Source organism: Microtus ochrogaster, unplaced genomic scaffold, assembly GCF_000317375.1.
Source record: "Microtus ochrogaster isolate Prairie Vole_2 unplaced genomic scaffold, MicOch1.0 UNK26, whole genome shotgun sequence".
NCBI classification, from domain to species: Eukaryota; Metazoa; Chordata; class Mammalia; order Rodentia; family Cricetidae; genus Microtus; species Microtus ochrogaster.
Window position 1 is genome coordinate 3772092 of NW_004949124.1, and position 21449 is coordinate 3793540.

General features: G+C 45.6%; 2 protein-coding genes across 6 annotated transcripts in view; one reads left to right on the forward strand and one right to left on the reverse strand.

Moving 5' to 3' along the window:
• The window catches only part of Alk (ALK receptor tyrosine kinase), a 739399-nt gene extending 733203 nt beyond the window's left edge, over positions 1-6196 (forward strand). The window contains exons 28-30 of the mRNA XM_013354040.2: positions 124-258; positions 922-1012; positions 4916-6196. Of these exons, the coding sequence (XP_013209494.2) occupies positions 124-258; positions 922-1012; positions 4916-5611 (922 nt within the window). The 3' untranslated portion in view covers positions 5612-6196. The remainder of the gene's footprint in view (positions 1-123; positions 259-921; positions 1013-4915) is intronic.
• A 9590-nt stretch (positions 6197-15786) lies between these two features.
• Clip4 (CAP-Gly domain containing linker protein family member 4) overlaps positions 15787-21449 on the reverse strand; it is a 68691-nt gene continuing 63028 nt past the window's right edge. For 4 of the 5 annotated variants that reach the window (XM_013354051.2, XM_026789683.1, XM_026789682.1 and 1 more), the window contains one exon: positions 16035-16356. In XM_013354051.2, coding sequence (XP_013209505.1) covers positions 16035-16356 — 322 coding nt within the window. Of the gene's footprint in view, positions 16357-21449 lie in introns of all 5 variants that reach the window. The other variant, XM_026789685.1, reaches the window with a different exon arrangement.

Genomic DNA, 21449 nt, shown 5'->3' on the forward strand with positions numbered 1-21449 from the left:
CGTGCAAACACACAGCGCCCTTTGTTACAGAAAATGGTAGAATCAAAAACATACTAAAAACGTAAGTGTCTGTGTGTGTGCATGCATGCACATCCATATCCGTGTCTTCTGTTCCATGCCCAGGTCTTTCGGAGTGTTGCTGTGGGAAATATTTTCTCTTGGGTATATGCCATACCCCAGCAAGAGCAACCAGGAAGTTCTGGAGTTTGTCACCAGTGGAGGACGGATGGACCCGCCTAAGAACTGCCCCGGGCCTGTGTATGACTTTTGGGAACTTCCTACTAGAAACTGAGCACGGTCTTGGTTTTAAGTATTTGGATCTTTTACTATTAAAGGGGAAGTGGTAGCCTTCTTTTGAGATGTCCCCAAACACAGGGTGCCACAGACTTCAGTAAGATGGGGTCTTCCAGCCCTTCAGACACAATAATGTCACCTCAGAAAGGTGTCCATTGCCAGGCTGGAGGCTGTGGACTTGCTAGTCTTCCATTTCAGAATCGCCTCTCGAAATGTGCGTCCCAGACACACTCGGGCAGCCCAGCACTCTAACGGCCCTCAAATAGCCCCCCCCCCCCGGGTTGTGTGTGTATGGTTTGTTTTTGTTGTTGTTGATGTTTTCCTTGTTTTTCTTCAGCCCCCTGTGGACCCCCTCACCTCTTTTCCCAAAACAAGATGGGGAATAAAAATATCCCATCCTAAACATGGCTTCAGGAAGTGGGGTTTGATGTAAACAACTGGGTATCTTTCAGGAGACTTACGTTTAGACGTGATTCCCTCTCCCACCAGCAGGGGGCAGAATAGGTCAACCACGTGGACTTTGATGGCTTCCCATCATTAAAGCTTTGGCTTGATTGAGAAAAGAGCTGGGGGCGACAAAGCCTTCCCCGGTGCACCTGATCAGTTAAAACGTGCCTGTTCTTTCAGCTACCGGATAATGACTCAGTGCTGGCAGCATCAACCTGAAGACAGACCCAACTTTGCCATCATTTTAGAGAGGATTGAGTACTGCACCCAGGTAAAATGTTTCCTCCCCTTGTCCAGACTTTAATCTCCATTGGAACGTTTTCTATTATTCGATATTTTATATTTATAATCTAGGATTGGTGATTGTGAGGTTTGATACTCGTGATCTCTGAAATGGTATGATTGGCATCTCATTTTGCCCATGCCCTACAATAGACACTGGAAACGCCACATGTTAGTTACAGCGCCAGGCAGACTCTGTTCACTTCAAAAGCATTAGCTAATCCTCTAGATGGTGAATGGCTTTCGCTGTCATCATCTAACAATTAAAATATTACATCATTTTCCTTTCCTCAACCTCTCCAACCACCCCCACCCAGCTTCTTTACTCAAATCCATGACCTCTTTTTCTTTGACTGTTATTGTTACATATATGTACATATACATACAATCTCTTGAGTCCATTTTGTGTTCCTTGTATATATGTGATTTCAGGGTCAACCACTTGATATTGAGTAACCAATTAGAGGACTCCACATTGGGGAGCCATGATTATTGACCACGGTTCTTTGTCTAGGCTTGGAGCCTCTGAGATTTCCCCTTTCCACGTTAAGTGTCTGTTGATGTCCGGGTCTTGTTTAGGCAGCCATCTTGCTGTAGCATCAAGGATAGCTAGATAGCTAATGATCTGTAGCTGAAGCTGGGTTTTCCAAGGAGAATGAAAGCTCTCAAGACTTCCAACCTGGCTAGACAAATAATCACATTAAGTAGATAGATAGTAACTGGATAATTGCTAAAGCAATCAGGAGAAACCTTCAAACCATCCATCAGTAGCACTTCTGTGGGATTATACCACACAAGCCACTTTCCCGGGTCTTTTTAGGTTGTTCTCACGGAGGGTTCATTTTACCCCACTACACAGAGGAGGGCACTGGGCTTGGAGAAGCTCTCCAAGTCACAAGGACTCCTAGCAGTTCTGGGATCTCGGTAGATCTCTCTCTCACGTCCTCCCCATCTAGACTGAAGTGTGAGTGTTCACCTTCATCTTCAGCAGGTACCCCCCACTCATCATCACATGGGAATGGGGGGGGGTGCTCTTCTCCCTCTCTCCGGCACAGAATTGCCAGCAGCGACCCTGTTCCCCAGTCCATCTCCCTGTCAGGACGTCACCAGCGACCTCTCAGGACTTCACGTCAGTTTCTGCTTTTCTCTCTACTCTGTCCAATCTTCCCCTTCCTCCAGACTCTGAGCTTTATCAGGGTTCAAAATTAAATCAGCATATTCTCCCTATACCTCAACACCCTCGCCCTTTGACTTCTACTTACGTTTTCCCTCCTCCCCACCCCCACCGCGTGCACTGTACCCCCTCCATCTCCTTGGCATCTCCCAAACATGGCCCCTTCCCAACTCCGAGTCTTCTTTTTTGTTGTTGCTCATCTTTGTTGCGTGCCCGTTGGATAACCCATTAAGTCCAGTTAGTGCTACCCATATGTGTCAGTTAGGGTTACCATTGCTGTGATAAACACACTGACCAAAAGCAATCTGGGGAGGAAAGGACTTATTTGCCTTACACTTCCATACCATCGCCCATTAATGGGCAGGAACCTGGAGGCAAAAACTGAGGCAGAGGCCATAGAGGGATGCTGCTTACTGGCTTACTTCCCATGGCTTGCTTAGCCTGCTTTCTCATAGAACCCAGGACCACCAGCCCAGGGATGGCACCACCCACAATGGGCTGGGCCCTCCCCCATCAATCACTAATTAAGAAAAAGCCCTACTGGCTTGCCTATGGCCCAATCTTATGGAAACTTTCCTCAGGTGAGTTTCCTGCCCTCAGATGACTCTAACTTGCGCTGACTGACATAAAACCAGTCACACACCGTATTTACATGGGGATGGGTTCGTCTGCTGGAGCATGGAAAACCTATGGGTGGCCACGTCACGGAGATGTTTTAGAAAAGTCAAACAATGAGCCACCATTTCTCTAAGTTCTCCCGACTGGGACCAGGGACTGACAGCGTCTCCAGACTTCAGCAGCTGTCCATCTAGTCATACTATCTCAACCCTCTCATCAAGATGGGACTCAGTGACCATGTTATCTCGGGGCTGTTTCAGGGAACCTTGCTCAATAACATTTAATTTATTATGTTGTAACAGGAATAGGATGCACTCATAAACACATATACACATTCATACCTTTCTTTGGGGTGTTTTCTCCAAGATACATTTGCAAAAGCAGGTGATTCTACAGCTGTTTATTTTAATCACTGTGAGAGTCAGAAACAGGCAAGAAATGAGATGGCTTTGTTTTTGTTTGTTTGTTGTTTTGGTTTTTTGAGATAGAGTTTCTCTGTATAACAGCCCTAGCTGTCCTGGAACTAGCTCTTGTAGACCAGGCTGGTCTCGAACTCACAGAGATCCACCTGCCTCTGCCTCCCGAGTGCCGGGATTAAAGGAGTGCGCCACCACCGCCCGGCTATGAAATGGCTTTTTAAAAGATATCTGATGCTGTTTTCTTAAACCCTTTGCTGACAGATACCGGACCTGTGTGCTCTTCTGTAAAACTTAAGTAATGGAGGTTTTCCCTCCATTTTCATATACTATTACTGAACTAAATTTCCCCCGAGGCTTCACCCACAAATTTTCCTTAAACCCTTGGCAACTGTGTCAGCTTTCCTGTTACAGTCTATGACGATGGCGATAGTCTAGCACCAAATTGCTTTTGTGAATGGCTTTTCCTCATCATGGTTGAGACTTTGCTCGACTCCACAAAAGCCCCGTCAGGTCTGAATGAGCAAATGTGTCTCTACAGGGGGACAGCAGCACATGCAATGACATACAACACAAAGTCACCACCAGGGGCCGGACAGCAGCACATGCAATGACATACAACACGAAGTCACCACCAGGGGCCGATCACCCAAATGTGAGGAAAACTACGGGTGCTTGAGAGAGAGCAAAGGACACCCTTTGGAAGCCAAGCATGGCATCCTTCTCCTCTGCCACCCTCCCTACAGCAGAACAGAAACCACACTACTTTTTGTCTTTTAAGTTGCGAGACTATTATTGGAAATAGACCATAATATTGCTAAATCAACGTTAAAAACAAAACCAACAAACAAAACTCAGGAGCCTCGACTAGTTAAGGTTTTTGCTTGCCAGAACCAAATAATTTAAGTTTGATCCTCAGGACCCACGTTGTGGAAGACAGAGAACCCACTCCACAGGGCTTTCCTCGACTCCCCCACACACCAGGCACATGAATGTCCAAAGGCATCTACACACACACAATAAATTAAAACCTAATAAAGTTTTTTGAATCTGTAAAAAAGAAATTGTCCCAGGGCCTCTGCTTCATGGCTCCTATTCCACTGTCCCAGGGGTGGGTGCTTACCAGCACCCATAAGCCCCTGGTACCCTCTCCTCCTAGGATGATTTCTTCCAAGGCTTTCAAGAACAGTGATGCTCAGCCATTGCTTAGGCCTACCCGTGAATGTATTTACATTACACCACGAGCAAATGCATCTTGGGAAGGAGAGGTTCACTTCATCTTGACACTTGACAGTCTGTAGTCATGGGTAGCCGGGGCAGGAGATCAAGGCAGAAACCTGGCGGCAGGAACTAAAGGTGAGACCATGGTGGAAGGTTACTCATTGGCTCGCTTATTTTAAGACGACCCTGAACCTCCTGCCAGGGGTGACACTGCCCACAGTGGACTGCGCCCTCCCACATCAGTCATTAAGAAAAGAACCCACAGACATGGCCACAGGCCCATCTGATGGAGGCAAGAACTCAGTTAAGGGTACTACCTCCCAGGCGACCCTAGTTTGTGTCTAGTTGACAAAAAATGGCTCATCTGTAAACAGATGTTACTCTCTCTGAGATCTCTTTGAGATCCGACAACTCTGTGATTCCATTTTTATCCATCCTTTCTCGCTCTCCTTCCTTCCCACAGGATCCGGATGTCATCAACACAGCTCTGCCTATAGAATATGGCCCAGTGGTGGAGGAGGAGGAGAAAGTGCCCATGAGGCCCAAAGACCCCGAGGGGATGCCTCCTCTGCTGGTGTCCCCCCAGCCCACGAAGCAGGAGGAGGCGCCCGCCGCCCCCCAGCCCGCAGCCCTAGCGGCGCCAGGTCCCTTGGTGAAGAAGCCCCCGGGGGCGGCCGTGGGAGCGTTAGCGGGTGCGGGTGCGGCTGCTAGTCGGGTGCCCCGAGGGGCGGCCGATCGGGGCCACGTGAACATGGCGTTCTCGCAGCCCAACCCTCCCCCGGAGCTGCACAAGAGCACGGGCTCCAGAAACAAGCCCACCAGCCTGTGGAACCCCACCTACGGCTCGTGGTTCACGGAGAAGCCAGCCAAAAAGACCCATCCCCCACCGAGCGCCGAGCCGCAGGCGCGGGCAGGAGCGGCAGAGGGTGGCTGGACCAGGCCTGGCGAGGGACCCCGCAGACCGGGGGCTGCGCTGCTGCTCGAGCCATCGGCTCTGAGCGCCACCATGAAGGAGGTGCCGCTGTTCAGGCTGCGCCACTTCCCTTGCGGGAACGTCAACTATGGTTATCAGCAGCAGGGTCTCCCCTTGGAAGCCACCGCTGCCCCCGGGGACCCAGTGATGAAAAGCAAGAATAAGGTCACCCAGCCAGGGCCCTGAGCCCTGCGGCCACACTAGTTTCTCCCCCTGGAGGAGCCGGAGCCCTCCGGGAGAGAGACGGACTGAATGGCTCCACCACAAACCAGAGACCAAATATCACTTTCATTTTGTGCCAACTTGTTTTGAAGTGCCACATTTAAAAAAAATAATAATAAGGAAAACTTGTATTTTCAAGATGCGTTAGAAAGGTTTTTGAGCATGGGTTCATCTATCCTTCCAAAAGAAGAAAATGCCATTTTTAAAAAAGCGATCAGTACAAGGCCCGGATTGGTTGCGTCAAGTTTCCGTGCATGATCCGCTGTACAGTCCCCTAAGGCTTCTTTCCGAATTTGTGTGCTCTCTGCTTCCGTGTGGTCAGGACTAGCTGCTTCCGTGTCTCATAGAGGGAATCGTAGAAGTTTCCTTGCCTGGTGGACATGAGCCATTCAAGGGGCGAGGGGACAGAAATGAAGGAATTAATTGCAATGACTTAGCATGGGGAGAGACATTAATCATTTGGAAAAGAAAACTCATAAGCTGACATCGCTGTGGGTTGTGGTTAGAGGCTTTTAATTGTTCTAACTCATTGCCTATTGTAAAAAAAAACAGTCGTGAATAGTTCGTAGTATAGTGAAAACGTGTATATATATTCATCTAAGCGAAATGCATACTTCTCAAGTGCTTTGTGGAGAATGAAACACCAGTAGCGATCCAGCGATTCAAATGCCCTGTTAACATACCTCATGCCTTAAGAAAATCTTCCTACTAAAAGTTAAATACCGAGTGTGAGGTTTCCTACTGGATTTAAAACTCAAGATTGAAATTCTTATATTTCAGACTTTCCATTAATTCAGATCTGATCACCCTTAAAAAAAAAGTAAGTAGCAGTGATACATAGAAGCATAGAAAGATGCCCAATTGTGGACATGGATGTCAATACGTGGGAGGCCCCAACCTTCCCATCCCAGAGTTCCTCCCCTTGGTGACTCACTGGGCCACCTGGCCCCATCCTTCCCCAGTTTCCCCCAGCTTTCTCTCCCTTAGCCATGAGGTCCTGGTGTGCTGGGAACACAGATGTGATCGTATATTCAGAGCATAATTTATACAGATCTCAGATGCAGATTACAGCAAAGCATTTTTCCTCCAGGTGGCAGTGAGGACAGGAATTACGTGTTGCTTGGACAGTTGAAGTCGTTGAAGCTGATGCTGTGTTTCGTGGGCGTTCTGAACCTGGTTTTCACAGATGAAATTTATTTCTATGAAATGGAATCGGGAACCCATTAAATTTTATACACATGCTTATGCAATACCGAGTTTATCTGTATGTTTTCATTCCCCTTTCCTCCGCTTCTGTTTCCTCAAGTCCAGTTCACTGCCAAGCATCTCTTTGGGGGGGAAAGGGTTTTGTTACTTGCTATGTACAAAGCATTCCCAAGCATAGGGACTGGGAGTGTGTATGCGCACACGCGCACGGGTGTGTGTGTGTGTGTGTGTGTGTGTGTGCACGCATGTGTGTCTGTGTGTCTGTGCACACACGCACAACTTTCTCCCCACCTTCATTTCATTTACTTCAAAAATGCCACTTCTGAGTGTAGGAGATCCCTTGCGTTCTATGCCAATTCCAGACAACTTTTCTGCTCCCTTAAGGCAGTTGCCTGGCCCTCAAATTGGTTCTGAACATCTAAGGAGTCACCGGTAGCTCCAGAGACTACTTTTCCATAACTTCCCCAAGCATTTCCCATCTGATGTCCCTGAAGCTGGCAGACTTGTGCAACCGTATACCCGGGTAACAGTTCTGAAAACGCTATCGGTAAAGTTTCCGTCTGTGCCAGCCTTGGCTCAAGTTTTGATGCAAAAATAGCCACACAATCAAAAAGCCTTGTTTCAGCTCATAAACCACTCCAAGAGGTTCCAGAATCTCACATTGAGAAACACTGTCCTTAGGTTGATGTCAGAGGAACTGTCTGTCGCTGAGAAAACAGCTCCGGTTTCTGACTGTAAAGTCACTAAACAACTGAGCAGGCGGTGTGCCCCGTGACTAAAGAGCTAAGCCTGTTATTAATGGGGAGCAGGGACTCTCGCCCCTTTCCTCTCTACAAACCCTCAGATTCAGGTTGTGCCTTACTACCACTGATACGGATTTGTTGCTTCTCTCTCATCGTCTTTATTGGTATCGATGTTCATGTAAATGCTGGTCAAATCTTCAAGTCTGTGTATGTGGATAAGTCAATAAACAACTCCACCCTGAGCGGCTGCGATGACATTAAGATGTTTCATTGAAGTTGGGTAAACCCTAGATGCCATGAATCTGAATTAGTGTCCACAAAATATTGTGCCAGCCATATAGTTAATGGCAATTTATACAGATACTGGACATTAATACATTCATTAACCATGGTAGCAAGTTCCTCATAGAAAGTGAATGGGCCCAATTAAGGTTTGCAGGAGCCATGCTAATTAAACCATAAGCTAGTATAATTATTTGTATCCCATGCCTGTAAAGAAGGAATCAAAAAGGTCATGGCTGTTCTGCTGTGAAACAGGCGATTTGTAAGGAATATCCAGATTGCTAATTATGTGACACCTCTAAATTATAGCCAATCAGAAGAGCTGGGACAACCTTCCTCTGTGACATCTCTAAATTATAGCCAATCATAAGAGCTGGGACAACCTTTCTCTAAAGTACATTCTGTTTCGCAGACAGGACCAGTCTCTTTTGCCCACAGTGGTGTCTGAGTCCTGGCCATCTGGAGGTAAATCGACCTGTGGCACCTCCATGCACAAAGAGATAACACTGCCCCTGCCCTGCTACCCCTGGAGGAGAACATAAACTGTGAACTCACAAACAACCCTCCTGCCCTGAGATGCTCTGGGGCTGGTTGTGCTATCCATACCCAGGGCTCTCGGCTTTCCCACTGGTGGCATGGTTTCCCTTTATCTGTCCCTTGTATAACGACAGTCACGGGAACACCACCCTGACCAGTTCCATTTTTGCTCAAAAGAGGACTGTAGAGACGCTAAAGTCCCGAATATTAAAGATAAGCACCACAGAGAGGAAGCCATTTCATCAATTTAAAGCAATCTTTGGAAACAGTCATTTCCATATAATACTTCGTGAACCCTAAGACAGTAAAGCACCATATAATTGCAGAACAATTTTATTAGTTTAAAATGTGGAGCTTTTCCATCCAGATCCACAGGGTGCACCTGTAAGCAATTCTAACAGCTGGGCTATTTTGATAGATTTTTCTCCAGTCATATAGCAGGATTAAAAACCTTCCTGAGCTCCACAGTCCAAAAGCAACATGAATGTAAATCCAGGCTGCTCCACATCCGCGCTTTCCAAGACAAGATTCCCGAAGCTGTGTGAAGCGCTGTCAATCTGTCTTTAGCTACCGACTTTTTTTAATGAGTCCCTAGAGAACCCACAATTTGACTTAAGTACATCACAGCAGCAGATGGTTGCCAAGTTGTGCACACACAGACACACGCCAGTGTTCCTGAATCCCTTGACATGATGCCCTGAAATCAAACAGGATGCCTGAGAAACGACAGGAAGGTTGTTATTAAGATTCTATTTTCACTCGGTACCCTGAAGCAGGTAAATTTAATTTCTACTGCATCCTTGAATACACACTCGAGCTAAGCCAGAAACACTCGGAAAGTCAGACAGGAACTGAAATAGGACAGAAAGCTAAAGCCACCCTGCTCTCTCACACGTGTGAAACACGTGCACAAGCGGTGCTGCCACGCTAGGCTCAGAAAACCACAACCAAAGCCTGTTCTCAGCTCCTTCCCAAATCCACTTCTTGCAGCCCTTATCGGACACTCCTGTATGCTCCCCCTCATTCCACCAATCTTCAGAGACCTAAGGCCCCCTGCAAACACTCACCCACAGGGGCCTCTCGTGCAGCGCTCCTCCGCCAGCTGGAGCCAGACAAAAGGCCGATTCTTATTAAACTCACTTCATTCTGAGCAGCTACACCGTCAGGTCTCCCTAGAATATTTATACCATGAGGAAGCCATTTGCCAACAGAGCTGAATGTCAAGCCAATGGAATTCAGATGGTTATGGCGTGTAGGATGGTTTAGCATGCATCCATTGCTTTGCCAACGGTGAGCAATCTGGGCAGGAGTTTGGGGACTGTGTTAGATGGTAATCACCCACCGGCGAGACTCAGGCAAGGGACTGGAATTTTCTTTTAAAAATTAAGGAGTCCAGACACGGTGACACAAACCTGTAATCCCAGCTCTCAGGAGACTGAGACAGAGGACTGTGAGTTCAAGGCTAGCCTGAACTACACAGAAAGACCATCTCAAAGGAGGAGGAGGGGGAGCCCATGCAGAAAAACGGAGAGTTCGGTCTCAAGGGATCCTTTCAATTCTGAATTGTGTGATCTATGAGACTTCAGCTTGGTCAGGTAAACCCTAACGATCAGCCCATAATCTGCAGAGCATAGCCGTGTATCCTTTACCCTAATAACTCACTTAGTGCCAAAGATAATGAATTCAAGGCTCAATCCCAGTGAGACAAATTAATTAAATGTAACCTTCACAGAGAAGCAGACCAGAAGGGTCAGCATCCATTCACGTTTCCCCTTCCTGGTCAAAATCATAAAACCATTAGCAAAATGAAGTGGGTCTGATGGCCTCCTGCAAGCCACAGCCAAAGGACTATCAGCCGTGTCTGATGACCACCATGCCTTCAGCACCACGTCATTCGAAGCTGGACACATTGTAGCCACAGCCTGATGTCTGAAAGAAAACTCCTGAAACATCTGTCTCGAAGCTGGAATGGTGATGAGGTGCCTGGCGCACCGGCAGCCGTCAATCGCTTTTCTTGGGGCCCATTCTCAGAGAGAGGTGTCAAAGCCCAGAATGGACAGATGTTTCGATAGGGAGGAGTCTGAATTCCGACATTCCTCAAGTGTTGTTCCAGTGCCCTGATGACAGGGAATTTCTTGATGAGTCACTCTCCCTAACTACCATAGGACAGGAGAGCCCCTCCTCTCGGATTTATAGTTTGTCTTTGGGTAGCAAATGCTAAAAGCCTGTTTACAGTGATGTTCCTTTATGGCATAGCTGGAAATAGAAACTCCAAAGGACAGTCAACTCAACATCACACAAAAGTAGAAAGAAAAAGACTGGAGGGAATTTTCCTACAGTTTAGTATACCTGCTACTTTGTTCTTATAAAAAAAAGAATCAAGTATTTTTGAAGTATTATTTATGTAGTATTCCAAAGACCTCAAAAGAAGTCATTTGACATGCGGACATTCTTTTCCCTCGGACATACCGATAAGCAGCTGGTGATGGTGATAAAAGAAATGAAGCCAAACACGACAAGGGATTTTCCCTGTCACAACATGGGACACGAAGTGAGATCACAAGACTCTCAGGCAAGCTCTTAATTCCCTAACCTCCATTCCCTTTGAGAAAGAGAGAAGAGCGGGGGTGGGGGTGGGGACTCCAGCGTTTTTACCACCCTCAATCTGAGACTGGCAATGACTTTGAAAGCTCTCTCTAAAGTCTCAAGGGGTGTTTTCCCCATAAAAGAGGACAGCAACACTTGTCCATCACTATTTTCACCTGTACCATCGGAAACAGCCAAGGTTACTGACGATGTTGACTGGGTTTTAAGATGGCCCTCTGCAGTGACACTGGCAAGCGAATAAGAACAGCTTGAAGCCGTGTGTGTAGTTTTAACATGATTCAGTTTCATGTCAATCTGATTTGATTTGTTATGTGAAAAATAACAATTAGCTCAGCCTTCAGTGAGGCAGTGCATCTGGGCAAAGCTTCGAGGAGTCCTGTGAGGCTAGACAGACAGGGCTTGACTTCTGTCAGACTGACACAGAAGGGGACAAACCCCTAAGGTTGAGCAATACCAAATTCAGAGAGTCTCTATTTGATCTCATTGATCTGGTTGAGACAACTGATAACTCACCCAATCTTGAGATCAAACTTGTCCTGACAAGTCCATCAGGATCCATGTATGTGAGATATTAACATATAAGACTGCTCTACAGCTGTTCTTGAGTCAGATTTGTGAGCATGTCTTCAATCCTGGAGATGGCTAATAACAGATTATAAATAATAGCCGCAAACACTCAGAATATCAAACACACTTCCAGACCCTGCATGGTGCATCGTGACCACACACTTTCTTATTGGAAAGGTGCGGTGAGGTAGGTGATGGGACTCACGGCTGATTTATCATTGAGAAAATTCAACTCATGGAAGATAGTAGAAAAGGTGAAAGGGGAAAACCCTCCACTCCTTGGTGCTTCCACTGCGGGAGAGCTATAAAACAGGAAGTTTCATTCCCATCAAACATAATAGCAGAAATACAAGCTCATCTTCTTTAATCTCCCCAGATGCACTTGTCTTCCTCTGGTATAAAGCATGCACAAAAATTTGAATAGAAACCCCCCCCTTTTTTTTGCCTAGGTAAAGGCATCATGTCATACCGTAATGGAATCTTAGCGCATCCTATAAGCATAGTGTGGCCGACCCAACCATGAGCCTCATCAGATATGAGCTTCTTACACTCTAAATGAGGACTGGCATACAGAAGGGCCTTAATTAAAAACAGGTGACTTGAAGGAGCATTTATTAACAGTGTACTTGTAAACAAGTGCGTCAAAGGACATAGTTTTTAAAAAAACTTTCCTACTGGCTCGCAATGTTACATTGTATGCCTCTGTGTCAATGATTTAGGTAACAAATATCCATCCAATAGTTAAAATTACTGGACAACATTCCGCACTTAAAATGATTCTGTTACGTTTCTAGCCATTGGTCAATGAAATTTAAGCACTATTAGCATGGATTCTAAACAGCCTCAAGCAGAAGCTCTAAGAGGAAAGTGTTTAACACGAGACACCAACGCTGTGCACACTTTCCTGCGGTACAGTTAGCTCTCTCTCCATTAGAACCAGGGTACCAAGGTCCAAAGCATAGTCATGGCAGAGAGGGAACTATCTCAGCGTCCCTGTCTTCTTCCCTCCCTTCTCTCTGCCACTCAGCATCTTTCCATCTCTCCCTTCTCACTCCTCCAGGGTGTTATGGTTTGAATGAGAATGCCATCCTTAGAGTCACACAGCGGAACACTCGGCCCCCAGCTGGCGGAACACTCGGCCCCCAGCTGGCGGAACACTCGGCCCCCAGCTGGCGGAACACTCGGCCCCCAGCTGGTGGGATGCTCTGGGGAGGTTGAGGAAGTCCCACCTGGTTAGAAGTGTCACTGGAGGTGGTCTTTGGGAGCTTAAGGTCATACCTACTGCCAGTGTGCTCTCTCTGCTGCTGAAATGGGGCTTCTCCTTTCCTGTTCCTGACTGCATGCCTCCCACCAACACAATGGTGACTGACTCCTGTCCTTCTGTCAGCTGCCTTGGTCATGGTGTGTTACCATAGTAACAGAAGAGTAACTCAGACCTGGGGCAGAGCTGGGATGCTGCAGATGAACCTTCCCTGTCCTCTTCCCTCCTGTATCCAGTAAAATGAACCTGTCCATGACCTAATCACTCAGTGTCACCTCTCTGACGTAGGTATCTAAGCCATCGGTGCCTTCAGTGCCTCTGTCTGTTCACTGGGCATTGCTGAGCGGCGGGCAGGTGCCAAGGAATGGCCTAGGCATGAGGATAAAGTGATGAGCAGAGTGACCAAACTCCAGCCCTCCACTTAGTGCAGGAGAGGAGACACAGCAGATTGTTGGTCATGGCTTTTGGAGAGACGTGAACCAACATGGGGCCAGAGACGTGTAGCGAACGAGACGGGTGTGGGTGCGATGAGAAGTGAGGGGCGAGGGGGCATGGCGGCACGAGGCACTCTGGGGAGAAGGGTAGAGAATTCCCACCAGATTCTACCGTCTCAATCCAGTTTCACTTTTAAAGAAATCACTTGAATTAGAAAATCTAAATACTTAAAATCACGCCTCCCCCAAATTACTCTGAAATATAACACAGTGTTCGGGGGGAAGGGGTTAGTGCTTTTTAACCAGAACTCAAATTGCTCCCTCATGTTCTGGACAAACAAATGAACTGCAGCCCGCATGCAGGAGAGGAGAGGAACCTTACCAGACTGTAGAATCACACTCTTAGGAGCTCCTCGCATACGCCAAAGAAGGATAATTAAAATCCCACTTTGTCTTGGCGAGTAAAAAGTATGAAACCTCTGGACATGGCAGAACAAAAGCACCCGGGACCCACACCAGCTGCCACCGCCTGTACAAGATCAAGCCAGCATAAGCGAGCGAGGGGCTCAAGACGCCTCCCCGCAGCTGAGGAAGGAAGGGTCAGTTTTCTTCAAGAGGGTGGCTCTTAGGAGGTTGTCCATGTTCTAGTAAATGGCCCTATACCCACACACACATGGGCAGAGCTAATTAGAATTAGTGAGTTTTTCAAAATAATAAATAGATTAATAAATCAATAAATAGATCACGTGGTGTGGTCAGGGGGACACAGTGAGGGGCAGCCAAGAGGAGCTCCAAGTAGAGGGTGGGTACATATGATCAAAATGCATCCCTTACATGCATGGAAACCTCTAAGAAAAATGAAGTACTGGATTAAAGACCTTGAAGACTCTTCATTATGAGGATAGGGCAAACCTTAGCCATTACGACGGGGTGGAGCTCAGTGCACATGGACCCCAAGACACTGAGGAGAGTTGCAGACAGGATAAATGACACAACACCGTTCCAGCATCTTCCCTTTTTATTAGCATTCAAGAAGTGAATCTGAATGACATTTAGTAAGTAAAACACACACAGACAAAAACACCTAACCTGTGCATGTAGCATACATAAGCATATACACTATGTGGATTTATAATCCCCATCTAAATATGAAGAGAACAACTGGTTTTTGACCTCAAAAATAAGTTCAGTGTTGGCATTGTTGTCTTTAACATACAGCGGTTAGTATTTAACAGAGAACTACAGATCCCAGGCTCGCTACCGTCGTGGATTTTTTATTATGGTATAAATAGATTCTAGGAAATCATCTATGTAATAAAATAAGTTCACTTTTGAATTGCAGCAGTCATTTTCTTCAATCAATAAAAATATTCCTTGATTATAAAGCAGCTTGAGTTTGCAAATATATTTCAGGAAAATAACTCTATTTGAAATACCACACTTTAACAAAAGGCAACCAAGTGACCGGATTCAGATTTTAAGATAGCATATTGCAAAATAGTTCAGCAGAGTATACTTCTAAGCACAAAGCCAAGTTCCGTCCTGAAGGATACTTTTAATTTCATAAAGCAAACTGTTCCAATATTTGTGTGGTAGTTTCAAGTCTAAATATTTACAATAGAGGATGAGTTTTGACACAGAACAGGACAGAAACGTCAGAATATATCCACAAGACGAATGTGTAACATTATTGCATCGCTATCATAAAGCTTAACTGAACATGTGCCCAGTGAATGCATCAGAGCAGTCCTGCAGCTATGCAGCAGGCACAACTCCGCAGCTACAGCTAACCCCGCCCCACCCGAGCCCAGACGCCACGAACATCCGAAGGGACAACACACCCCGTCTAACACATTTTCATTTGCTTTCTTCTGTGAAATACTTTTTTTTAAAAGTCTTTCATATCCCAGGAGGAAATGATGGCAAAGTCTCAAAAACATTAAAATAAAAAGAAGAAAAGTGCATCATGTTTCAAAAGTGCTGTGCGTGTGTCAGGAACAATGTTAAATAAGTGTGCAAAACTCTGCCTTGAGTTCATAAACTTAACTGCAGCTGCTTGCGGTGCGCACCGATGGGGCGGCCCAGCAGCAGAGGTGACCCGAGAGCACGCTGGGTGCAGAGGCGTGCGCCGAGTCAGGAGACCCGTTCACTCTCAGGTTCTGGTAGAAGGAATTCCAGCGCTGTGGTTGGCAATGGGTGCAAGGTGGAGCCAGACGCCATTAGAGCCACCCTCCTCCCGCATCCTAACTACTCAGAGGAACCTTTCTCCAGAAAGGGCAAGCGAACACGCAAGACACGCCTGTTATCTAGCGTCTGCTCTCTAGCTACCTTTTAGTAACAAACCACAGACAGATAGGAAGGTTCCAGAACACTTGGACAGGAAACAGATCGCGTGAGCATCATGAAGCTTGTGAATCCACCTCTGTGAAGACTGTAATACCATGTGCAAAAATGAAGCCAAATGTCAAAGTTGCCACCACACATCGCTTAATAGCGTATTCCTTTTTTTTGTCCCAGAATTTTCTAGGGACCTAGTTTTTAAAGGTACTTATTTTGAAATTTTCAAAAGTACCATGACCCTCAAAGTTCCTATATGTGTTACTTTGGAGTTTTTTTTTTAAATGAAGATTACTGTGTTTTCAGCTTTTGCATGATATCTAAATAAAGTAAACCCTTTGTCATAGACTCTATTTTACATCTAGTACATACGCATATTCAGAGGAGTTCACTGAATGCCTTAGACATGTAACTTAGCAACTCTCATCGACGAGCTTTGACCCATTGATTCCTCGGTAGGTCACTCTGCTTGGTCTAACCAGCACGCCATAGTTTGGCTTGCAGGTAAAATAACGCTTGTCACCCACGGCCCCGTCATTTCTTCCCTTGGCACTGCGGAGCTCCAGTCCAAGCCAGATGCCTGAGGCAAAGTCCGTGGGACCCACATACCTAACGGTAGCCATTTCGTTGGAGCTTGTGAGCAGGACCTGAGACCCCTCATGCAGCTTTGCGGTCCCCTCTAGGCCACCTGCCGTGGTGTTACTGCTCCAGCTGCGGCGCAGTGTGGACTTGGACCTGCCCAGAAGGGAAAGGAAGAACTGGCCTTAGACATCAGAGTCACTGGATGCAATTTCCACATAGACAGTGGGAACGCCCACTGCTACCTCCCCATCCACAGTGGGAACGCCCACTGCTACCTCCCCATCCACAGTGGGAACGCCCACTGCTACCTCCCCATCCACAGTAGGAATTCCTACTGTTACCTCCGCATCCACAGTAGAAAGGCCCACTGCTACCTCCCCATCCACAGTGGGAACGCCCACTGCTACCTCCACATCCACAGTGGGAACGCCCACTGCTACCTCCTCATCTGCAGTGGGAACCCCTAATGTTACCTCCGCATCCACAGTGGAAAGGCCCACTGCTACCTCCACGTTCATTTAATTTACAAAAGAGAAAAGTTTATCATGACGTTATTTTTATTTTTGAGCAATACAGCATTAGATATTTTTATTTAGGTTGCCTTTTCTATTTCTCCAAAGAATCTAAATTATAGGTGAAAATCTTGTTCTTTTTTTCTATTGTCACAAGGACATTTTTTAATATCATCATTTCTCTTTAGTTAAATGTAAAAGGCAATTTCCATTCATACAGCTAAAAGACATTTGGATCTTTTTCCTTTGTTTTTATTTTTGAAATTATAATTTTTAAGATTTATTTATCATATACATAGTGTTTTGTTAAAGTGGGCACCAGGTCTCATTGCAGATGGCTGTGAGCCACCATACAGTTGCTGGTGATTGAACTCAGGGCCTTTGGAAGAGCAGTTAGTGCTCTTGACCTCTGAACCATCTCTCCAGCCTCAAAATTATAATTGTTAAAATTGGAAATAGCAGTATTAGGAACATACTTCTAATTTCTAAATTTTTTTCATTTGGCTCTTTTAATACTGCAATTTATAAAAATATATATTCACACCAAGCGGTGGTGGTGCAAGCCTTTAATCCCAGCACTCGGTAGGCAGAGGCAGGCTGATCTCTGTGAGTTTGAGGCCAACCTGGTCTACAAGAGCTAGTTCCAGGACAGGCTCCAAAGCTACAGAGAAACCCTGTCTCGAAAAACCTGAGATATATATATATATATATATAGAGAGAGAGAGAGATAGATAGATATCGATTAGATAGATAGATAGATAGATAGATAGATAGATAGATAGATAGATAGATTCACACACATACACAGTGAAAGAGAATTTCAATAATTAGGAAAGATACACATAACTTTAAATATCAATATTTTAAAGAAAAGGAAACTGGCATTCTAAATGTGGTAAATTAAAATTTCCTCTTGTACTCTTTAAACTTCAAAATATTTCTTTATATGAAAACAAATCTTAAAACCTTTAACTTTGGGAAATAAATTTTAAATGAAGACACAGGTCTCTCTCATGCACTCACTACCCCTCCCTTCCACTAGCACAGCAGGGCCTGGGCTGTGCTGAATAGCATCCCTGTCCTACAACACATCCGCTAAGATGCTCTGGGTACCCTTAGCACCTGCCACCTACCTGACTGGAACAAAACAGGCCTAAGACCCTACTGCCTTCCAGAGCTCTCTCCCCTACCCAGAGAGCCCTCAGGGCTCCTTCCCTACCCATACTGCCTCCCAGGGCTCCCTCCACTGCCCACACCCCCCACCTGTGTCCACAGGAAGCTATGGACCCTGATATTCACAACAGAGACTGTACCTGGACCACCCAGCATCATTTTTGGGGGCCTGCCAAGGTTACCGGAGTCTTCTGCCTTGGGGCCCTGGTCCCTCCCTTCCCGTGCCCACTGCAGGCTTAAGGCAAAGGCTTGGTGCCCAAAATGCCTAACATCTTCCTATAATTTCCTTTACATTTGTTTTATTTTCTACATTTTCAAAAGATTAATTCATCGTGTGTCTGAGTCTTCATACATGTGTGTGTGTTAGCCTGTGCATGTCTGTGCCCCAGGTGCCCTCCATTCCACTTAGTTTTTGAAGGCTATTCTCACCCCTGAATCTAAAGCTCAAACTGTTGGAAGTCAGCAAGTTCCAGCCATCCTCCTGTCTCTGCTCACCTTAGAGCAGGGGTCAGAGAGTTCCCTGGCACACCTGACTTGTGTGGATGTGAGCTCTGAACTGTGGCCTTCACGACCATGAAGCAAGGTTAGGAGGGCTCTTAACCACTGAGCCACCCCTCCAGCTCCCACTTCCTACAGTTTTGAATATGACGCTAATACACACAATTTCTTATTCATTTCTATTAGTTACCTGGTAAAAAAGAAGAGGATTCAAAATTCATAGCTAGGACACCAGAGCTCAGAAACTTCCCCAAGATAAACCTTCCAAACAGTGAAGGAATTGTAACCTGAAGATACTTTTTAGAGCCCAGCATGATAATACACATGTGTAATTCCAACATTCGGGAGGCTGAGGCAAAATGATCATGAGTTCAAGGACAACCTCAGCTACACAGTGAGATCTGGGCTACCAGAGATATACGGTGAAAATAAAATGCCAGGAATGGTGGCTTATGTCTGTAATACAATGAATCAGAAGGCTAGGGCAGAAGGTCACAAGTTCAAGGTCAGCCTGAGCAATATGAAAAACTTCAAAAAGGAAAGAGGGGTCAAAGAACGGGGGATGTGAGTAAAACAAAATGAAAATACAATTATTTATCACATCAAATACATAATGTAGTAACACAGAAATCAATTTTTACTGAATACAAAAAAGAAAAAATTGAGTTCTATTCCTATACAAAAGCACCTGTTCATTCCTTCTTCAAATTCGTGCCAAATGGAAGCTTTTTTGCAACCTGGTGATAAGTTTATCTGAATTTTTCTATTATTAATAAAAACTCTGAGTCAAATATCAGGGTAAACACCTGATTGATCAGAGAAGTGGCAGAAAAGCCACCAGTTACCTCCCCTCTCTCTCCTTTCCCAAGGCCCTGGAGATTCTTTCTAAGGCCCTTTTCTACTACTGTTGAAGGAGCAGTGGGCCGCTTCCTGCCTCCCAGCTCCCAGCCACTGGCTAGCTTTACCCAAAATAACTACACGGAAACTGTATTCTTCTAAACACTGCCTGGCCTGTTAGTTCCAGCCTCTTATTGGCTAACTCTCACATCTTGATTAACCCATTTCTATTCATGTGTGTAGCATCATGAGGTGGTAGCTTACCGGGAAGATTCTAACCACCATCTGTCTTGGGTGGGAGAAGCATGGCGACTGCCTGAATCTGCTTCTTTCTCCCAGCATTCTGTTCTGTCTACTCTGCCTACCTAAGGGCTGGCCTATCAAAGGTCAAGGCAGTTTCTTTATTAACCAATGAAATTAACACATTGACAGAAGACCCTCCTCCATCATACTACTTCCTGTATCTCTTTATATGTATCCTGGGTCATCCAAAAACTCTATGGCTAATTCTGGTCAGCTAGTTGCTAACTCCACCCCCTGATTCAAGGTTAAACTTTATTAGCAGTCTCTGAGTGTCAGTGTGAACAAATATCCCCCAACATGACAAGCTGGTGCAAATTTTTAGAAAAACAACAGCCACAAACTGTATTCCATGAACACTCACCATGTGTCGCTGCATACAGTCTCACTCAGCCTCACGCGAGCTAGGAATTTCACACTCTATTTTCCACATTCGCTCTGAAGGGAATGTTTATTTCCAGACAAATAAAAACACACAGCACCACATTGATCAGTCATCAACAACTCAGTTTTGGACACAGATTCCTCCAACACGATAGCTGACTCTCCTGTGCACTGCCCAGTCCTGCCGGACTTCTTGTTCACAGCCAGCGGCCAAGTCTCACGCTCCCAAGATCAGTGATCAGGAAACACTGGGGTCACATCTTCTACGTAACGAAAGCATTTTTCTAGCCAGGCCTTGAAGCTCTACACTGAGCAGGAGAGGGGCAGTGGGCACCCTTGTCTTCTTGTGTTAGTGGGAATACTTCTCATTTTTCTCCACTTAACAAGATGGAGGCAGTCGGTTTGCCATACATAGTTTTTATTATCTGAGATATGTTTCTTCCATGCCTAGTTTCTCCAGAGTTTGTTATCACAAATGGTACTGGATTTTTAACTGAAGTGATCAAGTGTCCCTTTCTGCAGATGACATGACTCTGCATAAAAGATCCCGGAGACTCCATCAGGAAACCCCTAGAATTGACCAACATATGAAGCCAAGTGGCAGGTTACAACATTAGCATGCCTCGACCAATATTCTTCCTCTACACCAAAGACAGCCTGAGAAAGAAACCGTGGTAAGAGTCACATTCACAACAGTCAACAAACAAACCTGGAAAAAACCTAACCGAGAAAGCCACAGGCACACACAATGAAAACTTGAAAACGCTAAAGAAATAGATTGGAGATGGAGAGACCACTCATGCTCATGGCCTGGTAGCATTAATACTGTTAAAATAGCTGTCCTGCTGAAAGTAAACTACAGCTTCAATGCAATCCATACCAAAACTCCAATGCAATTCTTCCCAGAAATTGGGAAAAAACAACAATCTTAAAGTTCATGTGGAAATACAAAAGACCCCAGATACCCAAAACAACCATGAACAATAAAAACTCTGCTGGAGGTATCACCATTCCTGACTTCAAAATACCCTAGAAAGCCATAGTAAAAACACACATCACTAGCACAAAGCCAGACACACCCAACAGGTGCAGTAGAACCAGGAACCGAAATATAACCAAGGTCCCGTGCCTACAGCCACCTGATTGTTTACAAAGATGCCAAAACACACATTGTCAAAAAGACTGCATCTTCCACAAACAGCGCTGAGAAAACTGGATGTTCATACAACGATTGAAACTTGATCCTTCTCTCATCCCCTGCACACAGATCAATTCCAAATGGATCAAAGATCTTAGCGTTAAATCCGAAACACTGAGACTGCTAGAGGGAAGAGTACAGAAGACACTTCAGGACACAGGCTGAGGGGAGGACTTGCTGAGCAGGACCACAACTGTCCAGGAAACAGAACCAACAATCAACAAGGGCGAATTCACAAGATAAGTTTCTGTATCACAAAATAAACAGTTAATTCAATGAAGAGGCAGCCCATAGAAAGGCAAAGATAGATGAGAGGCAGACTAGATAGATGATAGATGATAGAT